Below are 15,433 nucleotides of genomic sequence, written 5' to 3'. Positions count from 1 at the left end.
TGTCGTTTTCATTCTATCAGGCCTCCGATGGATAAGGATAAGAGGCTTATGGAAGCTTCCTGATGGCAGAGACTGAGGGGGAAACTGGGTCTTATTCTGATGGGTGGGGCCATGCTCCATAAATCTTTAATCCAATTTTCTGTTGCTAGGCGGGGCCAGTCCCATTACTTCATAGCAAATAGATGGGGAAACAGTGGAAACAGTGAGAGGGTTTATTTTCTTGGGTTCCGAAATCACTGCAGATGGTGACTGCAGCCATGAAATTAAAAGACACCTTCTCCTTGGAAGAAAAGCTATGACCAACCTAGACAGCATATTCAAAAGCAGAGACATTACTTTGCCAACAAAGGTCCGTCTAATCAAAGCTATGGTTTTTTTCATTAGTCATGTATGGATGTGAGAGTTGGACTGTGAAGAAAGCTGAGTGCTGAAGAATTGATGCTTTTGAACTGTGATGTTGGAGAAGAGTCTTGAGAATCACTTGGACTGCAAGGAGATCCAACCAGTCCATCCTAAAGGAGATCAGTCCTGAATATTCATTGGAAGGACTGATGCTTAAGCTGAAACTGCAATACTTTGGCCACCTCATGCAAAGAACTGGCTCACTGGAAAAGACCCTAATGCTGGGAAAGATTGAAGGCAGGAAGAGAAGGGGATGACAGAGGATGAGATGGTTGGATGCCATCACCAACTTGATGGACATGACTTTGAGCAAGCTCCAGGAGTTGGTGATGGACAGGGAAGTCTGGTATGCTGCAGTCCATGGGGTCGCATAGAGTTGGACATGACTAAGTAACTGAAGTGAACTGAACTGAATTTAAAACAGTAATAGTAGAAAAATCATTGTATGTTACATAAATTACATAATTGCAATGAAAGGTAAGTATATATTCCAAAATATGCAAAATATATAATCTCATTGTTTTACACCTTTGCAAATCTCTTTCATGTCTGGCTGAATAGAAGACAGCTGGACTCTCATATTGGCTTCTGCATCAATCTGTTGCAATAACATAGGTCATGTAGCTTCTGGAAAACTACTGAACACTTGATGGAGAGTGTGATAAATGCAAAGAGAATCTCAGTATTCTCATGAAAATACGTTTGACTTTGTGGACCCCTAAAAGGATCTTGGGGACCTGAGGGATCACTGGATCTCCCTTTCATTATCACTGCTTTGTTGTTATTGTTGTTCAGTCACTAAGTCATGTCCGACTCTTTCCAACCCCATGGACTATAGCATGCCAGACTTCCCTTTCCTTCACCATCTCCTGGAGTTTGCTGAAATTCATGTCCCTTCAGTCAGTGATACTATCTAACCATCTCATCCACTGCCGTGCCCTTCTCCTATTGTTTCCAATCTTTTCCAGCATCAGGGTTTTTTTCCATTGAGTTGGCTCTTTCCACCAGGTGGCCAAAGTACTGGAGCTTCAGCTTCAGCATCAGTCCTTCCAATGAATATTCAGGGTTGATTTCCTTTAGGATTGACTGGTTTGATCCCCTTACTATCCAAGAGACCCTCAAAAGTGTTCTCCAACACCACAGTTTAAAAGCATCAATTCTTCGGTGCTCAGCCTTCTTTATGGTCCAACTCTCACATCTGTACATGACCTAAGGAAAAATCATACCTTTGACTAGACAGACCTTCATCAGCAAAGTGATGATTTTAATATGATCTTCAAAGTGATCTTTTTAATATGCTATCTAGGTTTGTCAGTGCTTTCCCTGCAAGGAGTAAGCATCTTTTAATTTCATGGCTACAGTCAGTGTCCACAGTTATTTTGGAGCCCAAGAAAATAAATCTGTCACTGCTTCCACTGTTTCCCCTTCTATTTGCCATGCATGAAGTGATGGGACCAGATGCCATGATCTTAGTTTTTTGAATGTTTAGTTTCAAGCCAGCTTTTTCACTCTCCTCTTTCACCCTCATCAAAAGGCTCTTTAGTTCCTCTTCACTATCTGCCATAAGAGTGGTGTCATCTGCATGTCTGAGGTTGTTCATATTTCTCCTCACAGTCTTGACTCCAGCTTGTGCTTCATCCAGCTGGGCATTTCATGTGATGTACTCTGCATAGAAGTTAAATGAGCAGGGTGACAATACAGAGCCTTGTCATACTCCTTTCCCAATTTTGAACCAGTCCATTGTTCCATGTCCAGTTTTAACTGTTGTTTCTTGACCTGCATACATGTCTCTCAGAAAATGATGAGGTGGTCTGACACTCCCATATCTTAAAGAATTTTCCACAGTTCGTTGTGATTCACACAGTCAAAGGCTTTAATGTAGTCAATGAAGCAGAAGTAGATGTTTTTCTGGAATTCCCTTACTTTCTCCATGATCCAATGGATGTTGGCAATTTGATCTCTGGTTCCTCTGCATTTTATAAACCTAACTAATACATCTGGAAGTTCTTGTTTCAGGTACTGTAGAAGCCTAGCTTTAAGGATTTTGAGCTTAACCTTGCTAGCATGTGAAATGAATACAATTGTATGGTAGCTTAAACATTCTTTGGCATTATCCTTCTTTGGGATTGAAATGAAAACTCACCTTTTCCAGTCCTGTTGTCACTGCTGAGTTTTCCAAATTTTCTGACTTGCTGAGTGCAGCACTTTAACAGCATCATCTTTTATGATTTTAAATAGATTCCTTGAATTCCATCCCCTCCACTAGCTTTCTTCATAGTAATGCTTCTTAAGGCCCACTTGACCTCACACTTCAAAATGTCTGGCTCTAGGTGTTTTCCGGGTCATTAAGATCTTTTTTTGTATAGTTCTTCTGTATATTCTTGCTACCTCTTCTTCATCTCTTTGCTTCTATTAGGTCTTTACCATTTCTCTCCTTTATTGTGGCCATCCTTGCAAGAAATGTTCCCCTGATGTCTCCAATTTTCTTGAAGAGATCTTAGTCTTTCCCATTCTATTGTTTTCTTTTGCATCATTCATTTAAGAAGGCCTTCTTATCTCTCCTTGCTATTCTCTGAAACTCTGCATTCAGATTGGTATATCTTTCCCTTTCTCCTTTGCCTTTCACTTCTCTTCTTTTCTCAGCTATTTGTAAGGCCTCCTCAGACAACCACTTTGCCTTCTTTAACTTTTTTTTTTCTTTCAGATGGTTTTGGTCACTGCCTCCTGTACAGTGTTACAAACCTCCATCCATATCTCTTCAGGCACTCTGTCTCTCAGATCTAATCCCTTGAATCTATTTGTCACCTCTACTGTATAACCATAAAGGATTTGATTTAGGTCATACTTGAATGGTCTAGTGGTTTTCCCTACTTTCTTCAATTTAAGTGTGAATTTTGCAATAAGGAACTCATGATCTGGACCACAGTCAGCTCCAGTTCTTGTTTTAGCTGACTATCTAGAGCTTCTCCATCTTTGGCTGCAAAGAATATAATCAATTTGATTTCGGTATTGACCATCTGGTGATGTCCATGTGTAGAGTCGTCTCTTGTGTTGTTGCAAAAGGGTGTTTGGTATGACCAGCATGTTCTCTTGACAAAACTCTGTTAGCCTTTCCCGTGCTTCATTTTGCACTTCAAGGGCAAACTTGCCTGTTATTCCAGGTATCTCTTAACTTCCTGTTTTGCATTCCATTACTCTAGGCTGAAAAGGACATTTGTGTGTGTGTTAGTTCTAGTTGGTCTTGTCGGTCTTCATAGAGCCATTCAACTTCAGCTTATTCAGCATTAGTGGTTGGGCCATAGTGGTTGGATTTGCCTTGGAAACAAACTGAGATTAGCCTGTCATTTTTGAGATTGCACCCAAGTAATGCATTTCGGACTCTTTTGTTGACTATGAGGGCTACCCCATTTCTTCTAAGGGATTCTTGCCCACAGTAGTAGATGTAAGTGTCATCTGAATTAAATTCACCTATTCTGGTCCATTTTAGTTCACTGATTCCCAAGATATCGAAGTTCAATTTTGCCATCTCCTGCTTGACCATATCCAATATATCTTGATTCATAGACCTAACATTCCAGGTTCCCATGCAATATTGTTCTTTACAGTATCAGACTTTACTTTCACCACCACACACATTCACACCTGAGCATCATTCCCGCTTTGGCCCACCCACTTCATTCTTACTGGAGGTATTATTGTATTTGCCCTCTGCTCTTCCCCAGTAGCATATTGGACACCCTCCAACCTGGGGGGTCTTCGGCAGTCATATTTTGTAGCCTTTTCATATTGCCCATAGGGTTGCCTAGGCAAGAATACTGGAGTCTTTTGCCCCTTCATAGACCACAGCCTTGTGGTGGCAAAGGGCCTTGTATAACTCAGTGAACCTAGGAGTCATGCTGTGCAGGGCCACCCAAGATGACAGGTCATAATGAAGAGTTCTGACAAAACCTGGTCCACTGGAGGAGGAAATGGCAACCCACTCCAGTATTCTTGCCTGGAGAACCCCATGGACAGGATGAATCAGCTATATGTATACATATATTCCCTCTTTAGATTTGCTTCCCATTTGGGTCACCGCAGAGCACAGTAGAGTTCCCTGTGCTATACAGCAGGTTCTCATTAGTTATATATTTTATACATAGTATCAATAGTGTATATGTGTCAATCCTAATCTCCCAAGTCATCCCACCCTTGGGATAATTTTCCTTCCACTTTTTACTTACAGTACACTCTTGGATTTTCTTTAATGAGGATCTGCTGGTGAAGAACTCTCTCAATGTTTGTCTGAAAATGTCTTTATTTCACTCTAATTCTTTAATTTTTTTTCTTATTGATTTTAGAATACTAAGTTAACAATCAACAAATTGAAGGTCATTCCACTATCTTCTGATTGTTGAGATGTCAGCTATCAATCTAATTGCTGTTCCTATGACATGATCTGTCATCTTTCTCTGACTTCGTTTTCTCTCTCTTTGGTTGTTTTCAGTGTCTGGATTAGACGTCTTTATTTATCCTACCCAGGATTTGTTGGGCTTCTTGAATGTGTAAGTTAACTTCTTTTCATTAAGTCTAGAAACTTTCTCAGCTATTATCTCTTCAAATATTGACTCTGCTCCGTCAATATTCAGATTCTCTTTCTCTCGCATTATAATCAGATGTGTGCTAGATTTTCTCATTGTATCCTCCCTGTCTGTTACTCTCCTGTATTTTCTATTTTTTTTCTCTCTCCATACTGCATTCTTGATCATGTCTTCAGCTTATTAATGCTCTCTTCACTTATGTCCACCTTTCTGCCAGATACATTCACTGAGTCAGTATTTTTCACTCTAAGAAGTTATTTTTCATTTTTTCACAAGATGCATTATCACTTTTTTTTATAGATTTCTCTTCCCTGTGGAAATTTTTAAATTAATAATTTGTTTCTCTAAACAAGTACACTTAGTGGTTTTAAGATATGTGTCTGGTAATTCTCTTATCTGAAATCTGTGTGAGTCTGTTTCTGTTGTTTCCTATTCCTGCTGTTTTTAACTCGAGTTCCCTTGGTTCTGGGTATGACAAATTTAGTCTGCTCTCTGGTCATTGTGCCCTTGAAAACTTATTTGTAAGGGTTCCCTAAAACCTGGAATGGATAGATTCTCCTTCAGAGGCTTTGTATTTGTATTTGTTTTTACAGAGTACAGTGGAGTACTACCTGTCTGGAAGCCACTTAAATCCAAGGTCACAGCTTGAAGTTCCCTGGCTGATTCAGCCCATGGGTAATGGGGTACAAATCTATTTGAGGACTGGAGTGTGAATCTATTTATTTTATTTTTTTTAAATATTTGTTTGGTTACATTGGGTTTTACTTGTGGCACACAGGATCTTCAGTCTTCCTGGCAGCACTCAGGATCTTTAGTTGTAGCATGCGGACTCTTAGTTGCAACAGGTAGGATCTACTTTCCTGACCAGGAATTGAACTTGGGCCTCCTGCATTGGGAGTGCAGAGTCTTAGCCACTGGACCACCAGGGCGGCTGCTGCTGCTGCTGCTAAGTCACTTCAGTCGTGTCCGACTCTGTGCGACCCCATAGACAGCAGCCCACCAGGCTCCCCCATCCCTGGGATTCTCCAGGCAAGAACACTGGAGTGGGTTGCCATTTCCTTCTCCAATGCAGGAAAGTGAAAAGTGAAAGTGAAGTCACTCAGTCGTGTCCGACTCTTAGCGACCCCATGGGCTGCAGCCTACCAGGCTCCTCCGTCCATGGGATTTTCCAGGCAAGAGTACTGGAGTGGGTTGCCATTGCCTTCTCTGGGACCACCAGGGCAGTCCCTATTTATTTTAACTTTTATTGAAATATAGTTGATTTACAATGTTGTGGTAGTTTTAGGTGTATAGCAAAGTGATTCACTTATGAATATATATTATATATGTGTGTGTATATATATAATATATATATTCTTTTTTAGATGCTTTTCCATTATAGGTTATTACAAGATACTGAGTATAATTCCTTGTGCTATACAGTAGGTCTTTGTTAGCTGTTTCATATTAGTAGTGCGTATATTTTAATCCCAAACTCCTAATTCCTTTCTCCCCCCTTCCCCCTTTGAAAACCATAAGTTTGTTTTCTATATCTATGGGTCTATTTCTATTTTGTAAATAAATACATTTCTATCATTTTTTTAAGATTCCACATACAAACTATATCATATATTTGTCTTCATCTGACTTACTTTACGTACACCCATTTTACTGCAAATGGCATTATTCCAGTCTTTTTTATGGCTGAGTAATATTCCATTGTGTATATGTACTATATATTCTTTAAACATTCACCTGTTAATGGGTATTTAGGTTACATCCATGTCTTGCCTATTGTAAATAGTGCTGCTATGAACATGTGCTCAGTACTCAGTTATGTCTGACTCTTGCAATCGAATGAACTGTAGCCTGCCAGACTCCTCTGTCCATGGGATTTTCCCAGCAAGAATACTGGAGTGGGTTGCTATTTCCTCCTCCATTATAAACATGGGGTGCATATATCTTTTCAAATTAGCGTTATCTCCAGATATATGCCCAGGAGTGGGATCATAAATTATATAGTAACTCTATTTTTGTTTTTTTTTAAGGAGCCTCCATATGGTTCTCCATCCCACTCCCCCCTTTTATACCCTTTATTTTTAGGAAGAGAGCTCTTCTTGGTGCTAAGGCAGCCTTTTGTATAGTTATCTGGGATTGTTGGAAACAGGGCAGATTTAGCTCTGGTTGGGATGCAGAACCGTATGCAGCTGGTGTAGCTCTTTGGGATCTCATTTTAATGTAGAGAGGGTCTCCTATTAAACCCCTATCTTGTGCTGGCCCTGAACCTTAACTTCTCTCCCTCCAGCCTTTTGTGGCCACTGATTCAAAGCTAAGGTGGGCAATGTAGGCAAACATCCTCAAACCCAATTGGCTTTGGTGTGTCAATACTCTGCTTACCTGCCTGATTACAAGCTTTCATCCAAAAATTGGCCTGAGCATTTCCCTCTGTCCTCTCTCAGCTCTTCAGTGCTTTTTAAGCAGTTTTGAAATTTTTATCCAGTGTATTTCAATACTTCAATAAGAAAGTTTAATCAAATAACCAAGCCTGCCATTGCCAGAAACTATTCAATAGAAGTTCACACTCTTAAATGTTTAAACATTCATATTTGACTTAACAAGGTCCGAATGCAGGCAGTATCCCTACCCTCCTCCCAAACAAGAGCCTTAGAATGCTTTAAATAGTAATAGTTTCCTGCTCTTTTACATGCTTTTGTGCTCCAGTGTTTTTAGTGCCAGCTTGTTTTTATACCTCCATATGCTTCAACATTATCATTGTTTTATATGCTTATTTAGATTGCCTCACATTTACCAATTTTTGTTCACTCTTCCTTGCCTCCTACTCATTCCTTCTCTCCAATTTCAATTTCCTTCTTCCTGAAGTATATCTTCCAGTAGTTATTTTAGTAAGAGTCTATTATTGCTAAACTTTCTTAGGTTTGTTTTTTCTGAAAATGTCCTTATTCTACTCTCAAAAAAAAGAGTAGAAGTTCATCTCATCAATATTTCTTGGGGTACTAACTCTCCTCCTTGTGGCAACTAGTGACTCACCTTCATGGATTCTCATTTCTTTGCAAGTACAATATTTTTATTGTTTGTTCCTGAGCACATGTTCAGCAGATATTGTCTTTTTTGTGGGCTTCTATGTGCTGTGTATCATAAAAATATTTTTGCTTTCACTGAGGTTCTAGAAGTTTCAATGATTCTGCTCCAATATTTGTTTTAATTTTTTAGTGTGTGATTCCCATAACATGCAGTAAGGTAAATGTAGACCCCCCCACCACCACATATGACATAGTCCTGGGGTTTTTATCTCTGCTCATGGCTCCAGAAACCGCATAAGACTTTTCATGGCTTACTTTCCAAATCCCTTTCTAATGAACAGAGAAGCTACTAAAGGCTTTATCCAGAGGTTTCAGTGACAGTTTATCTGCCTCTGGTGGACTTGAGGCTGTATTGCCAGTACTTGCCTGGGCACTAGATTCCCAGCTCGGAGCCCCTAGCCCCTAGGGCCTAATATCCAGAACCAATAACTACAATAGGTTATTGCAGTGTCCGTTTACAATTACTAAACTGGCTTTTTTCTTTTTCTCTGAAGATTTTGCTTTTTATTTTTTTAAGTTCAACTATAAATTAAAATTTTTGTTAGTTTATCTCATGTTAATATGTGTTTGTATTTGTGGGGGATGCTATTCATGTCATCTTACTGTGCTATACGGCCAGAAGAAAATCATATTTATATATATGATTTTGTGCTGTGTTTATACTTTAAGAATTTTCCCTTATCACTTCCATCCTCGTAAATATGAACTTCTCTGAGTTCCAAGGAAATTAATCCACCTCGGGACCATCTAGATTAAGGGCACATACGAGGCCAGGTCTTTGCAGCATGCCGCATTATTCTCCAGATATACCACCTACATAGTTTAAATACATCACTCCCCTGGGGCCTAAAGTTCCTTAGAAGAGTGATTTTCAACTTTAAAACATTTTAGTAGCAGAACTCTTTCTTCAAATATTGCTTGGAATTCCCAAATACAAAATCAATAACTCCCTCTTAATGATTTTATATTTCAGAGTTCCTGATCCTCACTAATTTGCCCCTCCTCTTGTTCCCCAAGGCCATCCTCATAGACTTTTCCGGCTCCAAATACCACGGTGTGAAAACAAATTGAATAGATCAGTAGTTGTCAAGGTGTGGTCCTAGAGCCAGAAGCATGAACATCACCTGGGAATGTGTTCAAATGCAAATTCTCAACCCCTCCTCACTGGCCCCTACCTAGATCTACTGATATCAGAAACTCTGGGGGCAGGACCCAGCAACCTGTGTGTTAACAAGCCCTCTAGGTGACTCTGATGCACGTTTATGTGTGAGGCCTTACTACAATAGAGCATCCCATCCAGGAGCTATTGGAACAAGGCAGGAGTACTGCCCAAGATGAACATTTCTGGGTGCTTAAATAAGCCCAAACTTATCTGGCAGGCTGTTTTCCATCCAGTGTTTTCTTGTGCATGAAGGCAATTATAGACTCTCAGAAGGTCCAACTTTGCAATGACCTGGGTCCCTTTGAATTGGTTCAGTAAGTGAGACATCACTGGGAAGAGTAGGGAATCCTTACTTTCAGTTCATTAGACAGAAATAATGACATTCCACATAATTTTGCTTGACAACAAGACTTCAGATATGAAGCTCACAAAATAATGTTGAGCAAAAGAAGCCAGACACAAAATTGTACATACTGAACATTTCCATTTATAGATGGCATTTTAAAAGGCAACACTAATCTACAGTGAAAGAAGTTAAGATAAGGATTACCCTTTGGGGTTATTGACTTGAAGGAAGCAGGAAGGGGGCCTGACTTATGGGTAACGTTCTATTTCTTGATCTGAGTGCTGTTCACAGAGATGTGCTCATTTTACAAAAATTCATGAAGTTGCACCCTGATGATATGTGCATTTCCTGTCTATCTGACATGCTTTGATGCAAGAATTTAAACATAGCATTAGGTCAATGTGTAAATGACACAGTGCTGTGCTGGGTTACATACTCCTGGAGGATGGGGGCCTTTGCTTCTGGATGTGAAATATACATCTGATGCAAACATAGGTTCCTAGCACCAGGTCTATTGTATTATGGCAATGAGTAGTGTGGAGGCCACTCTGTTTCTTGATTGATGGCATCCCTGATCAGAATTCCAAGCGGAAGGGGAAGAAGTGAGGCAGTTCCCTAATGTGACCTGTAAGCCAGAATACGTTTCAGCACCTGGTTAGTCCAGGAAATGGGAAGTAATAAGGGTTCTGGATTTCCAACTAGATCAGGCCAAGAACCCATAGGAAGCATGTACAATGGATGAAAGGTAAGTCCCCCATTGTTTGGTCCCTCATCCTGAGCTCTGTGGGTGGATAAGCTCCCAGTTGCAAGCACCCATCTTTTGCCTGTACCCTTCTGGGCCCAGATCATAAATCCACATATGAACTGAAATTCCCTGGCCTTAACAGCTTGTGGAAGTAGAGAGTCTCAGTTGAAGAACTACCTTAAATTATACCAGCTCTTGCCCATATCTGCTCCAAGAATTCTAGCCCCCATGTTAAATAGCCCAATGCTGTCTGAAAGTCCTCAGTATGTCAGAAGCCACTCTGTTCTGGGCCTCTCCCATATTCCTCTTCACTTAAGTCTATGCTCCATTTTTGCGTGCTTTGTCCATGAAGCTGCTTCAGACTTACTTACGCCTCCCCTGCCACTCCACTGCTGCTGTTCCCACCATGGGAACATTGACAAGGGTGCCAAGGGTGCTACCTCCTGACCCCCTAAAGGCCCCAACCATGGAGGTGCTCACCGGTGTATCAGACATGCTCAAACATGCCTGAATTGCATTTGAGCTCAAGGTAACACATACCTGCACAGTACACGATGCCCTGGGCTCCACAGTGATGCGATCTGAAAGCAGGCCCTGCTGCTGTTACACTCCATGGTTCAGTCTGAGGGTTGGTGATGGGGAGGGCATAGGGCTGGGCTCGAATGGCTCCCCTGTCGCTGAGGGACAGTGGTGTTTTCCAGACAGAGGAGGTGAATGTTTCAATCAGAAAGTGCCAGGTACAGCTGCTCCCTCTGGTGGTCTATGCCTTCCACCAGTGGGGACAGGGAGGTTAGTTTCAGTCTCAATGCCGTTCATATCTCTTAGAACTATTCCTGAGTATAGGATATTTAAAAGACAGTTTCTGTACCAGATGAACCCAAAGCAAGGAATGTTTTATTAAAAGTGCTAATGCCATACAAGATGCAGAAAGGCTGTGGAAATATTCCCGATTAAAGTGGCTAAAGAGACATGACAGCTAAAAGCAACACCTCATCCTGGACCAGATGCTGTGACGACGAGGGAAAATGCTATAAAGGACATGACTGGGTCACCAGACAAAACTGGAGTACAAGTGTAGATAATAGTATTATAACGTCAAATTTACTGAAGCTGTTAACTATACTGTGATGTAGGGAACATGACTAATTGTAGGAAGTGCACACTGAAGTACTTGGGCATAAAGGGCCATGATGTAATTTACCCTCAGTTGGTCCAAACACACAAACACACACACAGACACACACACACACACAAGTGCATAGATGCAGATAGGGTAAAATGTTAGCAATAGGTAAATCTGGTAAAGGGTATATAGATGTTCTTTATACTATCTGGTTTGTTTTTTTTTTAAGTTTCCTATAAAATAGAAATCACTTCCAAATAAAAGCATTTTACAAACGTGAAAGTGTCTGTGCAAGCAGTCAGGATCTGGTGGACATGCCCGACTGAACTTTTCCTGTGGGAGGGATGAGGAAGGAGGACGTGGCTGTCTTCCCAGGCAGGGCTCCCACACATCCCAAAGGGAAGTCAGATACCTGCATGAAGGTGCCAAGTGGCATCCAAGGCCACTTGCCTCTTGCTCTCCCCCAGCCTACAAGATATCAAAAATAACACTTTTTACATTTTCTCCTGAGGATGATGAGCCCTGGGGGTGGGGAGTGAGGAAAATTCGGTTATAAAAGGAAGGTGTTTGGGTTTATTCATTCATCCAGAAATTGTTTCAAGTACTATGTCCTAGGGGCTGGTCTAGGGGCTGAGAATGCAGCCCAGGGTACAAGAGGAGACACAATCCCTGTCCTAAAAATGCCTGTGAGCTAGTTGGGGATGCAACCACAACCACACAAATAAACATATATTACCAAATGAGCTGACCATGAAGTAGATTTGGGGAGCCGTGGGAGGAGCCCAGCCTTTTACCAGAGCCAGTGGATGCAAGTCCCATGGGTCTGAAATGTTTAGTTCCCCTCCCCCTCATATTTTCTAAGTAACATGTCCTTTTGTATCTGATGAAGAGGATAAAAGAAGGAACCACCACCAGGGCTTAACCCGACCTGGGCACATCCCATTTGTTTGGGCTTAGCCCTCTGTGAGAATCAGGGAGGGGGCCAACATGCCACTCCCCTACTGTCCCTGGGCTGGTAGACCAGTGAGCTTCATAAGTTTTTTCATGATCTATGCCTGCAGGTGGATGCAGCCATGTCCATAACACTTCTGGAGGGCAAAGACCACCAACACCCTCACGTGGAAGCCTAGCAGCCTACTGCCCCGAGTCCCATCCCTGGGGTGCTGAGTCATGATAACAACATGACAGTCTTCCAATTGGACAGAATAATGACTTTGAGGGGGGACACCTGTGATTCTCCCCCGAGTCCTGAATGTGGCACTGACTGTAATGCCCTGTACCCAAGGGACAATAGTGGAATCCGCTGCCTTGGGGCTTGAAAAAAAAAAAAAAAGTACTGGGGAGGAAGTTATAAGTGTGTATGTGTGACTATCTGACACAGTGTGTGTCATTTTTGTCCGTGGGTCTCAGGTAGGGCTGACCCTCACCTCTAATGCATTCTGGTCCTGGACCAAAGAAGTTTCAGATCCAACAAATGTTCACTGAGCCCGTACAAAGTCCCAAGCCTTTTTAATTAATACTTTGACACATTTTATATCACTTAATCTTTAACAATAACCCGTTAAGGTAGGAATTATCTGCATTGTACAGATGAGAAAACAATCGCAAAGAGGTTCATTGATTTGCTCAAGTATATCATACAGCTTTTTTTTTTTTTAAACACTCACACACTAAACTCTTAGCTGAGGCCTGTCTGTGTTGGTTGTTTACCTTACAGTGTTTCTTGTCTTCTCTACCTTTGGAGCAATTGCTCCCCTTATACAAAAGCCCCCTTTTCTTGTTTCACAGGCCCACATGGGCTTTTCTTTGTTTAATACTGCATTTAATAGCACAAAAAAATCACGAATACAAAGAAACTGGCAAAGGTGTTTGTCAATGAAATATCCCTGCTTCCTCCGCTTTTCCACTTTCCTACCCATATACGTAATGGGCTACATTTGTATAAGCTTTTCTTTTTTCTCCCCCAAACATATAACTGTTATGTGATTGGTCAGTTGAAGCTGAAACACCCATGGAGAAAGATGTTTTACAGTTACAAGGGCACACATCCCCCCCCACACCACCCCCCTCCCACCCCACACTTTCCCACACAATCTTTTGGAGGAATATAGGATATGGACCAGTGTCTGATTTCCCTGCTCCTGCCTGCCCCGCCCAGAGCATCCTGCCATTTAATCTTCCTTTAAGTGACTGCTTAGACTAGAGCCTCTTCTCCCGCCCCTTCTATTCCTCTTCCAGTCAGGACCTTTTAGACACTGGAAACTGTTCAATTCTTACTCTGTCAGGCCCGTGGGCCATGCAAGTAGGTCCTTTAAATCTTCATGCCAGCTGTAGTATGGGCACTGTCATCTTCCACTCCAGGTAGGTAGGTCTGTGTGTCACTTCAGTAGGCTTGTGTATTCACTTCTTTCACTTTCTCTGATTCATGTTCCAGGACCTGTTTGTGATAGAACAGTAAATACCCTTCACTGTCCAGCACGTCCTTAATACTGGCCTTGGTGATGACGGCATCATCACACTTGAACCACTGGTCCTTGTGGTGCCGGATGAAGCTGGTGTAGTGGCCACTCTCCAGGGTTCCTTGGTGATTAACCACAGCAAACAAGGAATACTTATTCTCATCATTTCCACTATTGGTTGGCAGCTGCAACTGTCCATTCATCCTGCTCTCTTTACTCGAGGCCATGAACGGTGTCATATCCAGCTCCAGAGGAAAGGATATGTATGTAGTGATCTTGCGCCTCTGTTTGGCTGAGTGTTCAAACCGTTTGAAATGAAAACAGGCAACGACAGGTAATTTATTCATTGTGAGCTGTTTGGTAGATTCCTGGTAGCTTTGGCAACTACCACACTTGATTTTGGCACTGCTTCCTAAGTGCTCTGGCCTCGTAAACCTTCGCAGGCAGTCCGTGAGGGTAGTGATTCCTGGTATGTGGCTTTCCCCGTTAACACTGCTCTCCCTCCCTGGGCTCATTGGCCAGAAGGAGGTACAAGAGCCAGGCAAGTCCAAACTGATGTCCCAGCATGGGTCTATTGTGGTGGAGACACCATGACAGGCTTGACAGGTGACATCAGATTGCAGGCCACCTGTGAAAATTTGGTCAATGATGCAGTTACAGTGGTTGGGATTGCTGGCTGCCTTCCCAGCATCATCACCTTTGCAGTGCCTGTGCAGGACATCTAACGCTGCAATGAGAAACTCATGTGCATCCTGTTGCCTGTACCCTGCTAAATGCCGTGCATGTATCCATACCAGGTGCAGCAACTTATAGGGAACATGAGGAGACGGGTTTCCAGAATACAACTCTCGAAAAAGCGAAGACATCTCACAGACCAGACACAACTCCGGACTCGGCATTTCACATCTGTGCCTGTCAGAGAGGAAGAAATCTCTCAGGATCGGAGTGTGGGTAAGGGCCTGGACGATGCAGTTCATAAAGCACGTGTTGCCAAGATTGATCAGTCCTCTTAAACCGATGGTAAAGCTGGAGGCGATTCTTCTTCTCCTTGGGTTATGGCCCAGCAGTTCTAACTCAGGTTTGGTTGTCTCCCAGGTTGGATACTTCTCACCGAGGCCTGGCATTGAATACTGCTGGTGAGAAACCTCGGTCGAGGTGGAGGCTTGTAATTTCAAAGCTTCCCCTTGCTCTTCTTTGGCAATTTGCTCAATGTCTCTGTCATATACATAGTCCTTACACATAAAGCAGTATATACCTCCGTAATAAAGGTCTACTGCTAAGTTGTGTTGTTTCGTCTCGGCGTGCTCATGAATGTGCTTCTCTGTGAAGCAGCCAAAGAAGACACAGGAAAGGCAAGAGTGGAGTCTGTTCAAATGGGTGCCGCACACATGGCAGATACACGACTTTGCCTTGCTTTTCCTGGTCTCTGGGGTTCCACACCACACGAAGCACTGGTAGATCACCCGCAGTTCCTGCCTCCAGTTCTCTCCCACCTTAAAGCTGTTCACGTGGGAACAGCCTGGTGGACCCACCGCG

The 15,433-nt window shown here is 42.3% G+C and overlaps 1 protein-coding gene across 1 annotated transcript; it reads right to left on the bottom strand.

Annotated features, from left to right (window-relative positions):
• Window positions 1–13,789: 13,789 nt before the first annotated feature.
• Window positions 13,790–15,153, bottom strand: USP27X (ubiquitin specific peptidase 27 X-linked). Its single transcript, XM_068962753.1, has one exon. The coding sequence runs from the start codon at window positions 15,136–15,138 to the stop codon at window positions 13,822–13,824; it is 1,317 nt and encodes a 438-aa protein (XP_068818854.1). The 5' UTR covers window positions 15,139–15,153; the 3' UTR covers window positions 13,790–13,821.
• Window positions 15,154–15,433: the final 280 nt, after the last annotated feature.

The sequence above is a fragment of the Capricornis sumatraensis genome, chromosome X (assembly GCF_032405125.1).
Source record: "Capricornis sumatraensis isolate serow.1 chromosome X, serow.2, whole genome shotgun sequence".
Classification (NCBI taxonomy): domain Eukaryota; kingdom Metazoa; phylum Chordata; class Mammalia; order Artiodactyla; family Bovidae; genus Capricornis; species Capricornis sumatraensis.
The sequence above is the reverse complement of the archived record's forward strand: the minus strand, read 5'-3'. Positions and strand labels throughout refer to the sequence as shown.

Coding starts and splice junctions, on each gene's coding strand:
- USP27X (XM_068962753.1), bottom strand. CDS start 15,138: ATGTGTAAGGACTATGTATATGACAGAGACATTGAGCAAATTGCCAAA.